General features: G+C 59.7%; 1 protein-coding gene across 2 annotated transcripts in view; it reads left to right on the forward strand.

Moving 5' to 3' along the window:
* Positions 1-12,449, forward strand: part of JARID2 (jumonji and AT-rich interaction domain containing 2) — an 85,786-nt gene that overhangs the window by 65,266 nt on the left and 8,071 nt on the right. For both annotated transcript variants that reach the window (XM_061573471.1, XM_061573472.1), the window contains exons 8-16: positions 1,061-1,347; positions 1,786-2,163; positions 3,002-3,097; positions 5,842-5,960; positions 6,135-6,205; positions 8,632-8,746; positions 8,898-9,000; positions 9,165-9,347; positions 12,154-12,284. In XM_061573471.1, the coding sequence (XP_061429455.1) occupies positions 1,061-1,347; positions 1,786-2,163; positions 3,002-3,097; positions 5,842-5,960; positions 6,135-6,205; positions 8,632-8,746; positions 8,898-9,000; positions 9,165-9,347; positions 12,154-12,284 (1,483 nt within the window). The remainder of the gene's footprint in view (positions 1-1,060; positions 1,348-1,785; positions 2,164-3,001; positions 3,098-5,841; positions 5,961-6,134; positions 6,206-8,631; positions 8,747-8,897; positions 9,001-9,164; positions 9,348-12,153; positions 12,285-12,449) is intronic.

Below are 12,449 nucleotides of genomic sequence, written 5' to 3' on the forward strand. Positions count from 1 at the left end.
CAACTCCCGTCGTGGCGCCCGTGATGATGTCTCTGGATTGGTACAGGGAGGAGCTGGCACAGTCGGTGGTGTGACACTCGCGGCCAGTGGTAGTGGCCGCTAGTGCCTGTGTGCGTGTGGGGGGAGGGAGCGGTGGTACAGCGGTGAGGCCGCTGCACTACCGTCGACCCGAATTCAATTCGAGTCACGACCAACACCGGTGGCGGATATTTAAACCGGTCCTCGGTCTTCTGTAGGTCAACTCGACCTTAAATGAGTCGTACCTTTTGCGGTGTGTTAAACATCACCCCTCGGGAGACAAGCTCGCAAAACAGCACTTGCCCGAACAGTCAAGGCTATACAGGGGATCTTTGTATTTCTGTGCACACAGCGCTGTGTAACAGCTGAAGCTCCTAATAATGATAATAATTGAAAATTTAGCTATCGCCCCCACAGCGCAAGGCTATCACGAAGGAAGGCGCCGCAGTGTTTCACAGTAGGGGGGTGATTTTTGCTCTGTAAATCCCATTTGAGCAATTTTGCGGTGTAATTTACAACTTTGACTATAATACCAGCACACAATGGGCCATGCTTCTCGAATATTGCCACGGGATCTTTAATATCCGGTCTGAAGTGGACGGTCCTGAGTATTGAATGGGTTCTACTCCGCAGTGTTCGCTAGCGTGCCCTGCCGGGTTGGAACCACAAACTTCTGCAACGAGCAGAAAATTCTCTATCGCAGGGCTGCGTCATGGCCCTCAACGAAACAGTGGCTCCGTAAAAGGACTGGCTTGTCGACCGGCATGCATGCACGCACGTGCGTGTGTGTGTGTGTGCGTGTCTTTGTGTGTCCGGGTGTGCTGTTGGCCATCCATCCCCTTGTGTGCCATTCCGGCTTTCATAGGTGCTCCCCCCTCCCCAATCCCTCCCTCCCCCCCTCTCCGTCCCTCTCCTCTCCTCCTCTCCGCCCTCCCTCTCTTCCCTCCCCTCCCCTTGCTCCCCTCGCTCCTCGCTTCACCTCCTCTCCCTCTCATCTCCCCTCCCTCCCCCTCCTCACCAATCCCTCCCCGCCCCCCCGCAGGTGGCTGTGAGCTGGACCTGGCGCGCTTCTCCCAGCTGATGGGCGGGATGGGCGGCGTGCACCGCGTGGTGGGCACGCGTCCGTGGAGCCGCCTGGCGGACCAGCTGCGCGTACCGCGCGGCGCCCAGGACCGCCTCGCCAAGTTGCAGGAGGCCTACTGCAAGTACCTGCTGGCGTACGATTGCCTGGCGCCCGCCGACCGACAGCAGCTGCTGCGCGACGTGCTGGCGGAGAAGCGGCGCCTGGAGCAGGAGCAGCAGGAGGAGGAGGGCGCAGCAGCCGCCGCGGTGAGCGGGGGAGGGAGAAGCGCCATCAAGCGAGGTGGTGGTCTTGGTGGTGGTTGTGGTGGTGGTGGTCTTGGTGGTGGTTGTGGTGGTGGTGGTCACAAAGAAGGTAGTGGTGGTGATTGTGGAGGTGGTGGTGGTCGTGATTGTGGAGGTGGTCGTGGTTGGGGTGCTTGTGGTGGTGGTGGTCACAAAGGAGGCAGTGGTGGTAGTGATTGTGGAGGTGGTAGTTGGAGTGGCGCCGGCGTTGCTGTGAGACAGTGATGCGTTGCGCTGGTGGCGGTGCGGAGCAGCAGGTGGCAGCGATGGTGACTGCAGTGGCGGAATAAAATAGCGAAGAAAGTAATGAACATTTTTAAACAATCACAACGCAACGATTGGTCAGTTTAATGGGCAAAACGCCATTCCCTGCTGACCAGTTGGTGCCGGTATCATCTGCAGAACCAGCAGCAGCCGGCGCCCGGGCCGTGGAGGAGAGGTCGTTCGGCCGGGAAACCGATCGCTGAACTGCGCAATGGCCACATCAACGGCGCGGCGCTACGCCGCGGCGCTACCGCAGCGGCAGCAGCCGGCGCTCGCTCGCGGGGACACCAGGCTGGCCACGGCGGCGGTGACGGCGACACCGGCCTCAACACCTCCTCCCCTTCTGTCAGCGTCAACGGCACCGCCAGCACCACCGCCAGCAGCACCGCCAGCAGCACCAGCAGCAGCACCACCAGCAGCACACGGAGGCGCAGCGTGGACACCGGCAGAGGCGAGGAGACGATGCCAGGCGGGGAGGCGGCATTCCTGCACGGCCTGCAAGACTGTGTGCTCAAGGTGCCGTCATCTTCACCACCCACCTCGCCACCCACATCACCATCCACCTTACCAAAGATCCCCTGTATAGCCTTAACGGACTGTTGAGGTAAGTGCTGTTAGCGAGCACCTATGAAGGCCGGCACGGCACATGAGGGAGTGGGTTGCTAGCACCACGCCCAGCCACCTTTGTCTCCCCAGTGGTGATATATATATACTGCACCAGGTACTCATTTGAGGCTGAGTCGACCTAGGGAAGGCCCAGGACCGATTCAGATAATCGCCACTGGTGTGGGCCGTGAGCAGGAATCGAACTCAGGTCGCCGGGTTCACAGTGCAGCGTGCTAACCGCTACGCTACGCGGGATTCCTCTGGGTTGTCTGGTTTCCTTCTCCCATAGCTAAACCCACACCCACAGTGGAACTGACATCAGCCAAACTCACATCCCAATTGCTGACAAATTTACTTGCAAGTCACTCGGTTGATATCACACAGCAGCAGCAGCAGTAGCAGCAAGGCTTTCCTGGATAAACACCGTAGAACGACAACAGCGAGTTGCGCACAGCGCAAGAATCGTGATTTCTGTTGTCATAGAGATTACAAGCAGTAGAGTAAACAACGGGGACCGTGCGGCCGTCGCGGTGATGAGGCTCCGAGCGTCGAACCCGAAGTGTAAACATCGGGTGGCAGGAGTGACACGCAGCGGAATCTGCCCACGCGGCACCGTGGGCACCGTGGGATTGTGAGCGGTGGCGGGCGCGGCCTGGGAAGGGGGCGCTCGATCCAGTAGCGGATAGAGTGCGGCTCGCAACGCCGGTGGGCACGGAGTGAACACCGCTCTCCCTCTGTGCTCCTCCAGGGGAAGTCGGTGACTCTGACGGCGTTCTACCGCATGGCGCGCAACACCGTCGCCATGTGCTTCAGCACTGAGGAGCCTGCTGCCTGCGAGGTCGAGGTGAGGAAACGCCGGCAGAAGCGGCGCCGTTGTCATTAACGCTGCCGTTGACGCGAGCACCGTCGGCGGTGATACGAGTGACGGCACCGGCGGCATTGCTGACACCGGCTTCGAATAGCGGCACTCTCTCGGCCCCCGGAGCGTGCAGCTCGGAGTAGGCGGTGAGGGGGTGGAATTTGTGAATTTGTCGGGGCTTGGGGCACTGCGACCCGGCAGCCGCTGGCGTGCGCGGCATTCCCCTCCCCCTCGGTTGGCGAGCACCGGCTCGGAACTGGCGCGATTAATCCTGTGCCGTTGCGCGTTTCATCACTTCTGCGTTTGTGGGGGGGTGGGGATGGGTGGTGAAGGCTGGCGCCGTGCCCAGACTGGGGGGGAGGGGGCCGGGCGGGGGGTGCGGCACTGCACCAGCCAATGATGCGAGCCGATGCTGACGTGCGAGCGGCGAGTTGGCCGGCGCGGTTGGCTGGTGGGTCGCCTGTGTCGGGGCGGTGTTGTGGTTTTGGATGTTGTTATTTCTCCGTTCTCTTCCCGGTGCTGCGCAAAATTAAATTTGAGACTCCGTGACCCAGGTCGTTGGTTCGTGCCAGAGAGGAAGAGTTGGCCGGTCATTCCCACTCAGTGGAAAATGAAAATTTATTTAATTTTTGCTGTTGCCAAAATGATGACTCCCTGCTGTTATGCACTCAGTGCTTTTATTCCTAGACTCACACAGCGAGCCATAGACTCACACAGAGACCCATAGACTCACGCAGAGACCCATAGACTCACGCAGAGACCCGTAGACTCACGCAGAGACCCGTAGACTCGCGCAGAGACCCGTAGACTTGCGCAGAGACCCGTAGACTCACGCAGAGACCCGTAGACTCACGCAGAGATCCGTAGACTCACGCAGAGACCCGTAGACTCGCGCAGAGACCCGTAGACTCGCGCAGAGACCCGTAGACTCGCGCAGAGACCCGTAGACTCGCGCAGAGACCCGTAGACTCGCGCAGAGACCCGTAGACTCGCGCAGAGACCCGTAGACTCGCGCAGAGACCCGTAGACTCACGCAGAGACCCGTAGACTCACACAGAGACCCATAGACTAACGCAGAGACTCGTAGACTCGCGCAGAGACCCGTAGACTCACGCAGAGACCCGTAGACTCACACAGAGACCTGTAGACTCACGCAGAGACCCGTAGACTCACACAGAGACCCGTAGACTGACGCAGAGACCCGTAGACTCACACAGAGACCCGTAGACTCACGCAGAGACCCGTAGACTCACGCAGAGACCCGTAGACTCACGCAGAGACCCGTAGACTCACACAGAGACCTGTAGACTCACGCAGAGACCCATAGACTAACGCAGAGACCCGTAGACTCGCGCAGAGACACGTAGACTCACACAGAGACCCGTAGACTCACGCAGAGACCCGTAGACTCACACAGAGACCTGTAGACTCACGCAGAGACCCATAGACTAACGCAGAGACCCGTAGACTCGCGCAGAGACCCGTAGACTCGCGCAGAGACCCGTAGACTCACACAGAGACCCGTAGACTCGCAAAGAGACCCGTAGACTCGCGCAGAGACCCGTAGACTCACGCAGAGACCCATAGACTCACGCAGAGACCCGTAGACTCGCGCAGAAACCCGTAGACTCGCGCAGAGACCCGTAGACTCGCGCAGAGACCCGTAGACTCGCGCAGAGACCCGTAGACCCGCGCAGAGACCCGTAGACTCGCGCAGAGACCCATAGACCCGCGCAGAGACCCATAGACCTATAGACTCACACATAGATGTATAGACTCACACATAGATGTATAGACTCACACATAGATGTATAGACTCACACAGAAAACTAAAGACTCATGATGGAAGGAGGGTGGGGGAATGGTAGGAGCAGAGGCAGGAAGGCAGAGAAGGAGGCAGGGAGTTAGGGGGAGGGGGGAGAGGAAGGGGGGGAGGGGGCACCGTAGGGTCTGCAGGAGCGGGGCGACGAGTCAGAGTGCCGCTGTGTTCTCCCTCCCCAGCTCAGAGACCCATAGACTCACACAGAGACCCGTAGACTCGCACAGAGACCCATAGACTCGCACAGACATCTGCAGACTCACGCCCAGATCCATGGACACAGACCCAGACCCATGGACACACAGGCACCAATAAACTCGCACAGAGAGCCATGGACTCACATAGAGAGCTACGATCCATTGGCTGTCTTTGAACTAAACGTAGCTACTATTTCTGGGCAGTGTGTGGGTGGGTGTGCACACATATGTGGCGGGGGAGTGGTGACGCAGTGGTTAGCGCACCGCGCTACGAACCCGGCGACCCGAGTATGATTTCCGCTCGCAGCAACATCAGCGGCAGACATCTGAACCAACCTGGGGCCTCCCCTAGATTTACTCAGCCTTAAATGAGTACACGGTGCGCATGCCTCTATGAACCCATATGGTTTACCCATATTCTTGCATGGGGGAATTGAGTTTTCAGGTCTATACGGCGTACAGCCGTTTCAATACGGATACAATTTTTTTTTAAATTGTCTATTTGTTTGTGTTTCTCCCTTGTGATGGGACTTTGGAGGATGAACGTTGAGATTTATAAGGTCGCAGGGTGCCCAATAAGGTCTGAATTGGTCTGTAATAAGGTAGGGCACTGAAAAAAGGGGTTGAGGTGTATGGGTGCGGTGTGTAAACATTGCCACTCGGGAGAACAAGGCAGCTGAGCGTGGTGCTTTATTTGTGTGGTGGCGTTGCAGCAACGGTTCTGGCAGCTCGTGGAGGAACGCGATGCGCACGTCGCAGTGCACTGTGGGAAGGTCGACACAAAGACTTCTGGGAGTGGATTTCCAGTCTCCAAATCGGATTCTTTCTCCAGGTGAGTGGTGGTGGTGATTATGGTTTTGGTGGTTGTGGTGATTATGATTGTGGTGGTGCCGATTATGGTCGTAGTGATGGTGATATTCCTGAAGTTTCTGATGACGTTGGTGGTGCTGTTGGCGGTGCTGATTGATGATAATGGTGGTGGTGCTGCGTCGCTGTGCGTCGTCAGGCACGGCTGGAACTTGACTGTTCTCCCCAGCAACCCGGCCTCGGTGCTGCGTCACCTGGGCACCGTGTCTGGTACGTCATCGACGTCATCGTCGTCTTAGATTCATCATCGCTCATCATCACCACTCGTCACCAGCGTTACTTTGATCGCCTCCCAACCCCGCGAGGCCGCTGTGGGCCCTGGTGCACGGGATGAATCGGAGGGGATTGGCCCTCGTCCAATGTCTCCCCCCTGCCCCCCACCCCTCTACATATCCCGAGGGGCCCGGTGCAGTTGCACCCCCTGCGTACTCGATAGCTGCGCCATTGAAGGTGACCCAACATCGTCGTTGGCCTTGTCGACGAGAACGCGACTGTGCCGTGAGCGGCGGCGGGGTGGTGTGGGTCCCGGCCGCCCCCTGGTGGCGAGCCCGCGCTAGCGCCAGAGCCCTCCGATTGGCTGGGCTCAGTGTGGACTATTTGGGCAGAGGCGGCTGGTGATATGGCTTCTTTACAACCACCACGACACACCCTCTCGCTCACCCGCCCACTCACCACACTGCAGTGTCACCACGACACACTCACCCTCTCGCTCACCCGCCCACTCACCACACTGCAGTGTCACCACGACACACTCACCCTCTCGCTCACCCGCCCACTCACCACACTGCAGTATCACCACGACACTCACCCTCTCGCTCACCCGCCCACTCACCACACTGCAGTGTCACCACGACACACTCACCCTCTCGCTCACCCGCCCACTCACCACACTGCAGTGTCACCACGACACACTCACCCTCTCGCTCACCCGCCCACTCACCACACTGCAGTGTCACCACGACACACTCACCCTCTCGCTCACCCGCCCACTCACCACACTGCAGTGTCACCACGACACACTCACCCTCTCGCTCACCCGCACTCGCTCACCCGTCCACTCGCCACACTGCAGGTCACATCGCTTCTCTTCCCTTGCACTGCTGCACTCCTCACCCACTCACCATCATCACCACTCACCACCATCATCACCACTCACCATCTCCTCACCCACTCACCATCACCACCACTCACCATCATCATCACCACTCACCATCTCCTCACCCACTCACCATCACCACCACTCACCATCATCATCACCACTCACCATCTCCTCACCCACTCACCATCATCACCACTCACCACCATCATCACCACTCACCATCTCCTCACCCACTCACCATCACCACCACTCACCATCATCATCACCACTCACCATCATCACCACTCGCCATCATCATCACCACTCACCATCTCCTCACCCACTCACCATCATCATCACTCACCATCTCGTCACCACTCACCATCTCCTCACCCACTCACCATCACCACCACTCACCATCATCATCACCACTCACCATCATCACCACTCGCCATCATCATCACCACTCACCATCTCCTCACCCACTCACCATCATCATCACTCACCATCTCGTCACCACTCACCATCTCCTCACCCACTCACCATCACCACCACTCACCATCATCATCACCACTCACCATCTCCTCACCCACACACCATCACCACCACTCGCCATCATCATCACCACTCACCATCTCCTCACCCACTCACCATCACCACCACTCGCCATCATCATCACCACTCACCATCTCCTCACCCACTCACCATCACCACCACTCACCATCTCATCACCAATCACCATCTCCTCACCCACTCACCATCATCACCACTCGCCATCTCATCACCAATCACCATCTCCTCACCCACTCACCATCATCACCACTCACCATCATCATCACCACTCACCATCTCCTCACCCACTCACCATCATCACCACCATCATTATCACCACTCACCATCACCACCACTCGCCATCATCATCACCACTCACCATCTCCTCACCCACTCACCATCATCACAACTCGCCATCATCATCACCACTCACCATCTCCTCACCCACTCACCATCACCACCACTCACCATCATCATCACCACTCACCATCTCCTCACCCACTCACCATCATCACCACTCACCATCTCGTCACCACTCACCATCTCGTCACCACTCACCATCTCCTCACCCACTCACCATCATCACCACTCACCACCATCATCACCACCATCATCATCACCACTCACCATCATCACCACTCGCCATCATCATCACCACTCACCATCTCCTCACCCACTCACCATCATCACCACTCGCCATCATCATCACCACTCACCATCTCCTCACCCACTCACCATCATCACCACTCACCATCATCATCACCACTCACCATCTCGTCACCACCACCATCGTCCCGTTCCCCCCCGAGGTCTTTCGACAATCACCACACTCGCTCCACAAAGCCCATTCACTCTTCCTGTCACAACTTCTGCATTAGTGCTATTTGTTGCTGGTCGCTACACATTTTGGGCACCTAGGCCCGTGCTTAATAGGTGCTCGCTAACAGCACTTGCCTCAGCAGCGTGTGGCTACACGGGGCACCTTTGCCCGTGCATTTGCGTGCAGGAGTGACTGTGCCATGGCTGAACATCGGCATGATCTACTCCACCTCGTCGTGGGCCCAGGACCCCCACCTCCTCCCCTCCATCGACTTCCTGCACACGGGCGCCGACAAAATATGGTGAGTCGTCCTCCATGATGCAGGGGGTGAGAGCTGGGCGAGGAGTGTGGTGAGAGGGGCGAGGTTCGATGGCTGCGGTGCGATGGCCGCACTCGCAGCGAGAATGCCGGAGGTTTTGCGACGGCGTGCCGCGCTGTGCCGTGGGCTGCAGGTACAGCATCCCGGCGGGGCAGCAGGAGGCGCTGGAGAGAGCGGTGCTCTCGCTGTCACCGGCCAACGGGAAGCCGGCGCTCGAGTTGCTGCAGCAGAACATCGTGAGTGCGCACGTCGCTCCCGGTCACGGCTTCTGGTTCCGGTGTGTCGGGGTTTGTCGGCGGGACTCGGGGGGGGGGGGGGGGGGGGGGGTGGGTGGGGGGGGGTGGTGATGGTTGTTGGGGGGGGGTGGGTGCCGCGTGTCTCACGACGAGGGCCCTGGCAGGTCTCCCCAGAGGCGCTGCGCCGCGCCGGCGTGCGCGTGCACCGCGCCGTCCAGCGCAGCGGCGAGTTCCTCGTGGTCTTCCCCGGCGCCTGCACGGCCAACGTCTCCTGCGGCTACAGCGTCTCCGAGGCCGTGCCCTTCGCCACCACCGGGTGGCTGCCCACGGCGTGGCGCGCCGCGCAGGTGTGCCGCCACTCGCCACCACTCACCACCACTCACCATCACTCACCATCACTCACCACCACTCACCATCACTCACCACCACTCACCATCACTCACCACCACTCACCATCACTCACCACCACTCACCATCACTCACCATCACTCACCACCAGTCACCATCACTCACCACCACTCACCACCACTCACCATCACTCACCATCACTCACCATCACTCACCACCACTCACCATCACTCACCACCACTCACCACCACTCACCATCACTCACCACCACTCACCATCACTCACCACCACTCACCATCACTCACCATCACTCACCACCACTCACCACCACTCACCATCACTCACCACCACTCACCACCACTCACCATCACTCACCACCACTCACCACCACTCGCCACCAATCACCACCACTCACCACCACTCGCCACCACTCACCGTCACTCACCATCACTCACCACCACTCACCACCACTCACCACCACTCGCCACCACTCGCCACCACTCACCACCACTCACCGCCACTCGCCACCACTCACCACCACTCACCACCACTCACCATCACTCGCCACCACTCGCCACCACTCACCACCACTCACCACCACTCACCATCACTCACCACCACTCACCATCACTCGCCACCACTCGCCATCACTCACCACCACTCGCCACCACTCACCACCACTCACCACCACTCACCACCACTCACCACCACTCACCACCACTCACCACCACTCACCACCACTCACCACCACTCACCACCACTCGCCACCACTCACCACCACTCACCGCCACTCGCCACCACTCACCACCACTCGCCACCACTCGCCACCACTCACCACCACTCGCCACCACTCACCACCACTCACCACCACTCACCGCCACTCGCCACCACTCACCACCACTCACCACCACTCACCACCACTCACCACCACTCACCACCACTCGCCGCCACTCGCCACCACTCACCACCACTCACCGCCACTCACCACCACTCACCACCACTCACCGCCACTCGCCGCCACTCACCACCACTCACCACCACTCACCACCACTCACCGCCACTCGCCACCACTCACCGCCACTCACCACCACTCACCACCACTCACCACCACTCACCACCACTCACCACCACTCACCGCCACTCGCCACCACTCACCACCACTCACCGCCACTCACCACCACTCACCACCACTCACCACCACTCACCGCCACTCGCCACCACTCACCACCACTCACCGCCACTCGCCACCACTCGCCACCACTCACCACCACTCGCCACCACTCGCCACCACTCGCCACCACTCACCATCACTCACCACCACTCACCACCACTCACCACCACTCACCACCACTCACCACCACTCGCCTCCACTCACCACCACTCACCACCACTCGCCACCACTCACCACCACTCGTCGCCACTCACCACCACTCACCACCACTCGCCACCACTCGCCACCACTCACCACCACTCGCCACCACTCACCACCACTCACCACCACTCACCACCACTCGCCACCACTCACCACCACTCACCACCACTCACCACCACTCACCACCACTCGCCACCACTCACCACCACTCACCACCACTCGCCACCACTCACCACCACTCACCACCACTCACCACCACTCACCACCACTCACCACCACTCACCACCACTCACCACCACTCGCCACCACTCGCCACCACTCGCCACCACTCGCCACCACTCGCCACCACTCGCCACCACTCACCACCACTCACCACCACTCACCACCACTCACCACCACTCGCCACCACTCACCACCACTCGCCACCACTCACCACCACTCACCACCACTCACCACCACTCGCCACCACTCACCACCACTCGCCACCACTCACCACCACTCACCACCACTCGCCACCACTCACCACCACTCGCCACCACTCACCACCACTCGCCACCACTCACCACCACTCACCATCACTCACCACCACTCACCACCACTCACCACCACTCACCACCACTCGCTGTCACTCACAACCACTCACCACCACTCACCACCACTCGCCACCACTCACCACCACTCACCACCACTCGCCACCACTCACCACCACTCACCACCACTCACCACCACTCGCTGTCACTCACAACCACTCACCACCACTCACCACCACTCGCCACCACTCACCACCACTCACCACCACTCACCACCACTCGCTGTCACTCACAACCACTCACCACCACTCACCACCACTCACCACCACTCACCACCACTCACCACCACTCGCTGTCACTCACCACCACTCACCACCACTCACCACCACTCGCCACCACTCACCACCACTCACCACCACTCACCACCACTCACCACCACTCGCTGTCACTCACCACCACTCACCACCACTCACCACCACTCGCTGTCACTCACCACCACTCACCACCACTCGTCGTCACTCACCGTCACTCACCACCACTCACCACTAGTCACCGCGACTCACCGGCACTCGCCGCCACTCACCACCACTCACCGCTATTCACCACCACTCACCACCACTCGCCAGCAGTCACCACCACTCACCGCTAGTCACCGCCACTCATCGGCACTCGCCGCCACTCACCACCACTCACCGCTAGCCACCGCCACTCACCGGCACTCACCACCACCACGCACAACACTCACCACCACCACGCGCGACACTCACTGCACTGCGGCGCGCTGATTAGGTGCCTTGCCACGGCAAATTAAACGCTTGTAACGTGCAACGCCTTCACTCTCCCTGTGTGTCTCCCCGTGTGTCTCCCCTGTATCCCCCATGTCCCCCTGTGTCTCCCGTGTAGACGCTGAGGGAGCGGCGCTCCCCCAACCTGTTTGCGGTGGAAAAGCTCCTCTACCTGGCAGCCGTAGCGGAGCTGGAGAGGGAGAACGCAGCGGCACTCAGACACGTCGCCCCGCTCCTGCAGACCCTCCGGTGCCCCCTCCCCCCTCCTCCCCCTCCCTCCCACCCTCCCCCACCCTCCCTGTCTCCTTCCCTGCCTCTGCTCCCACCCTCCTTCCCTCAGTTTGAGTCTATAGATTTCTGTGTGAGTCTATGGGTCTGTGTGAGTCTATGGGTCTGTGTGAGTCTGGATCCCTG

The sequence above is a fragment of the Lethenteron reissneri genome, chromosome 52 (genome assembly GCF_015708825.2).
Source record: "Lethenteron reissneri isolate LAM-NWPU_2019-01 chromosome 52, ASM1570882v1, whole genome shotgun sequence".
Classification (NCBI taxonomy): Eukaryota; Metazoa; Chordata; class Hyperoartia; order Petromyzontiformes; family Petromyzontidae; genus Lethenteron; species Lethenteron reissneri.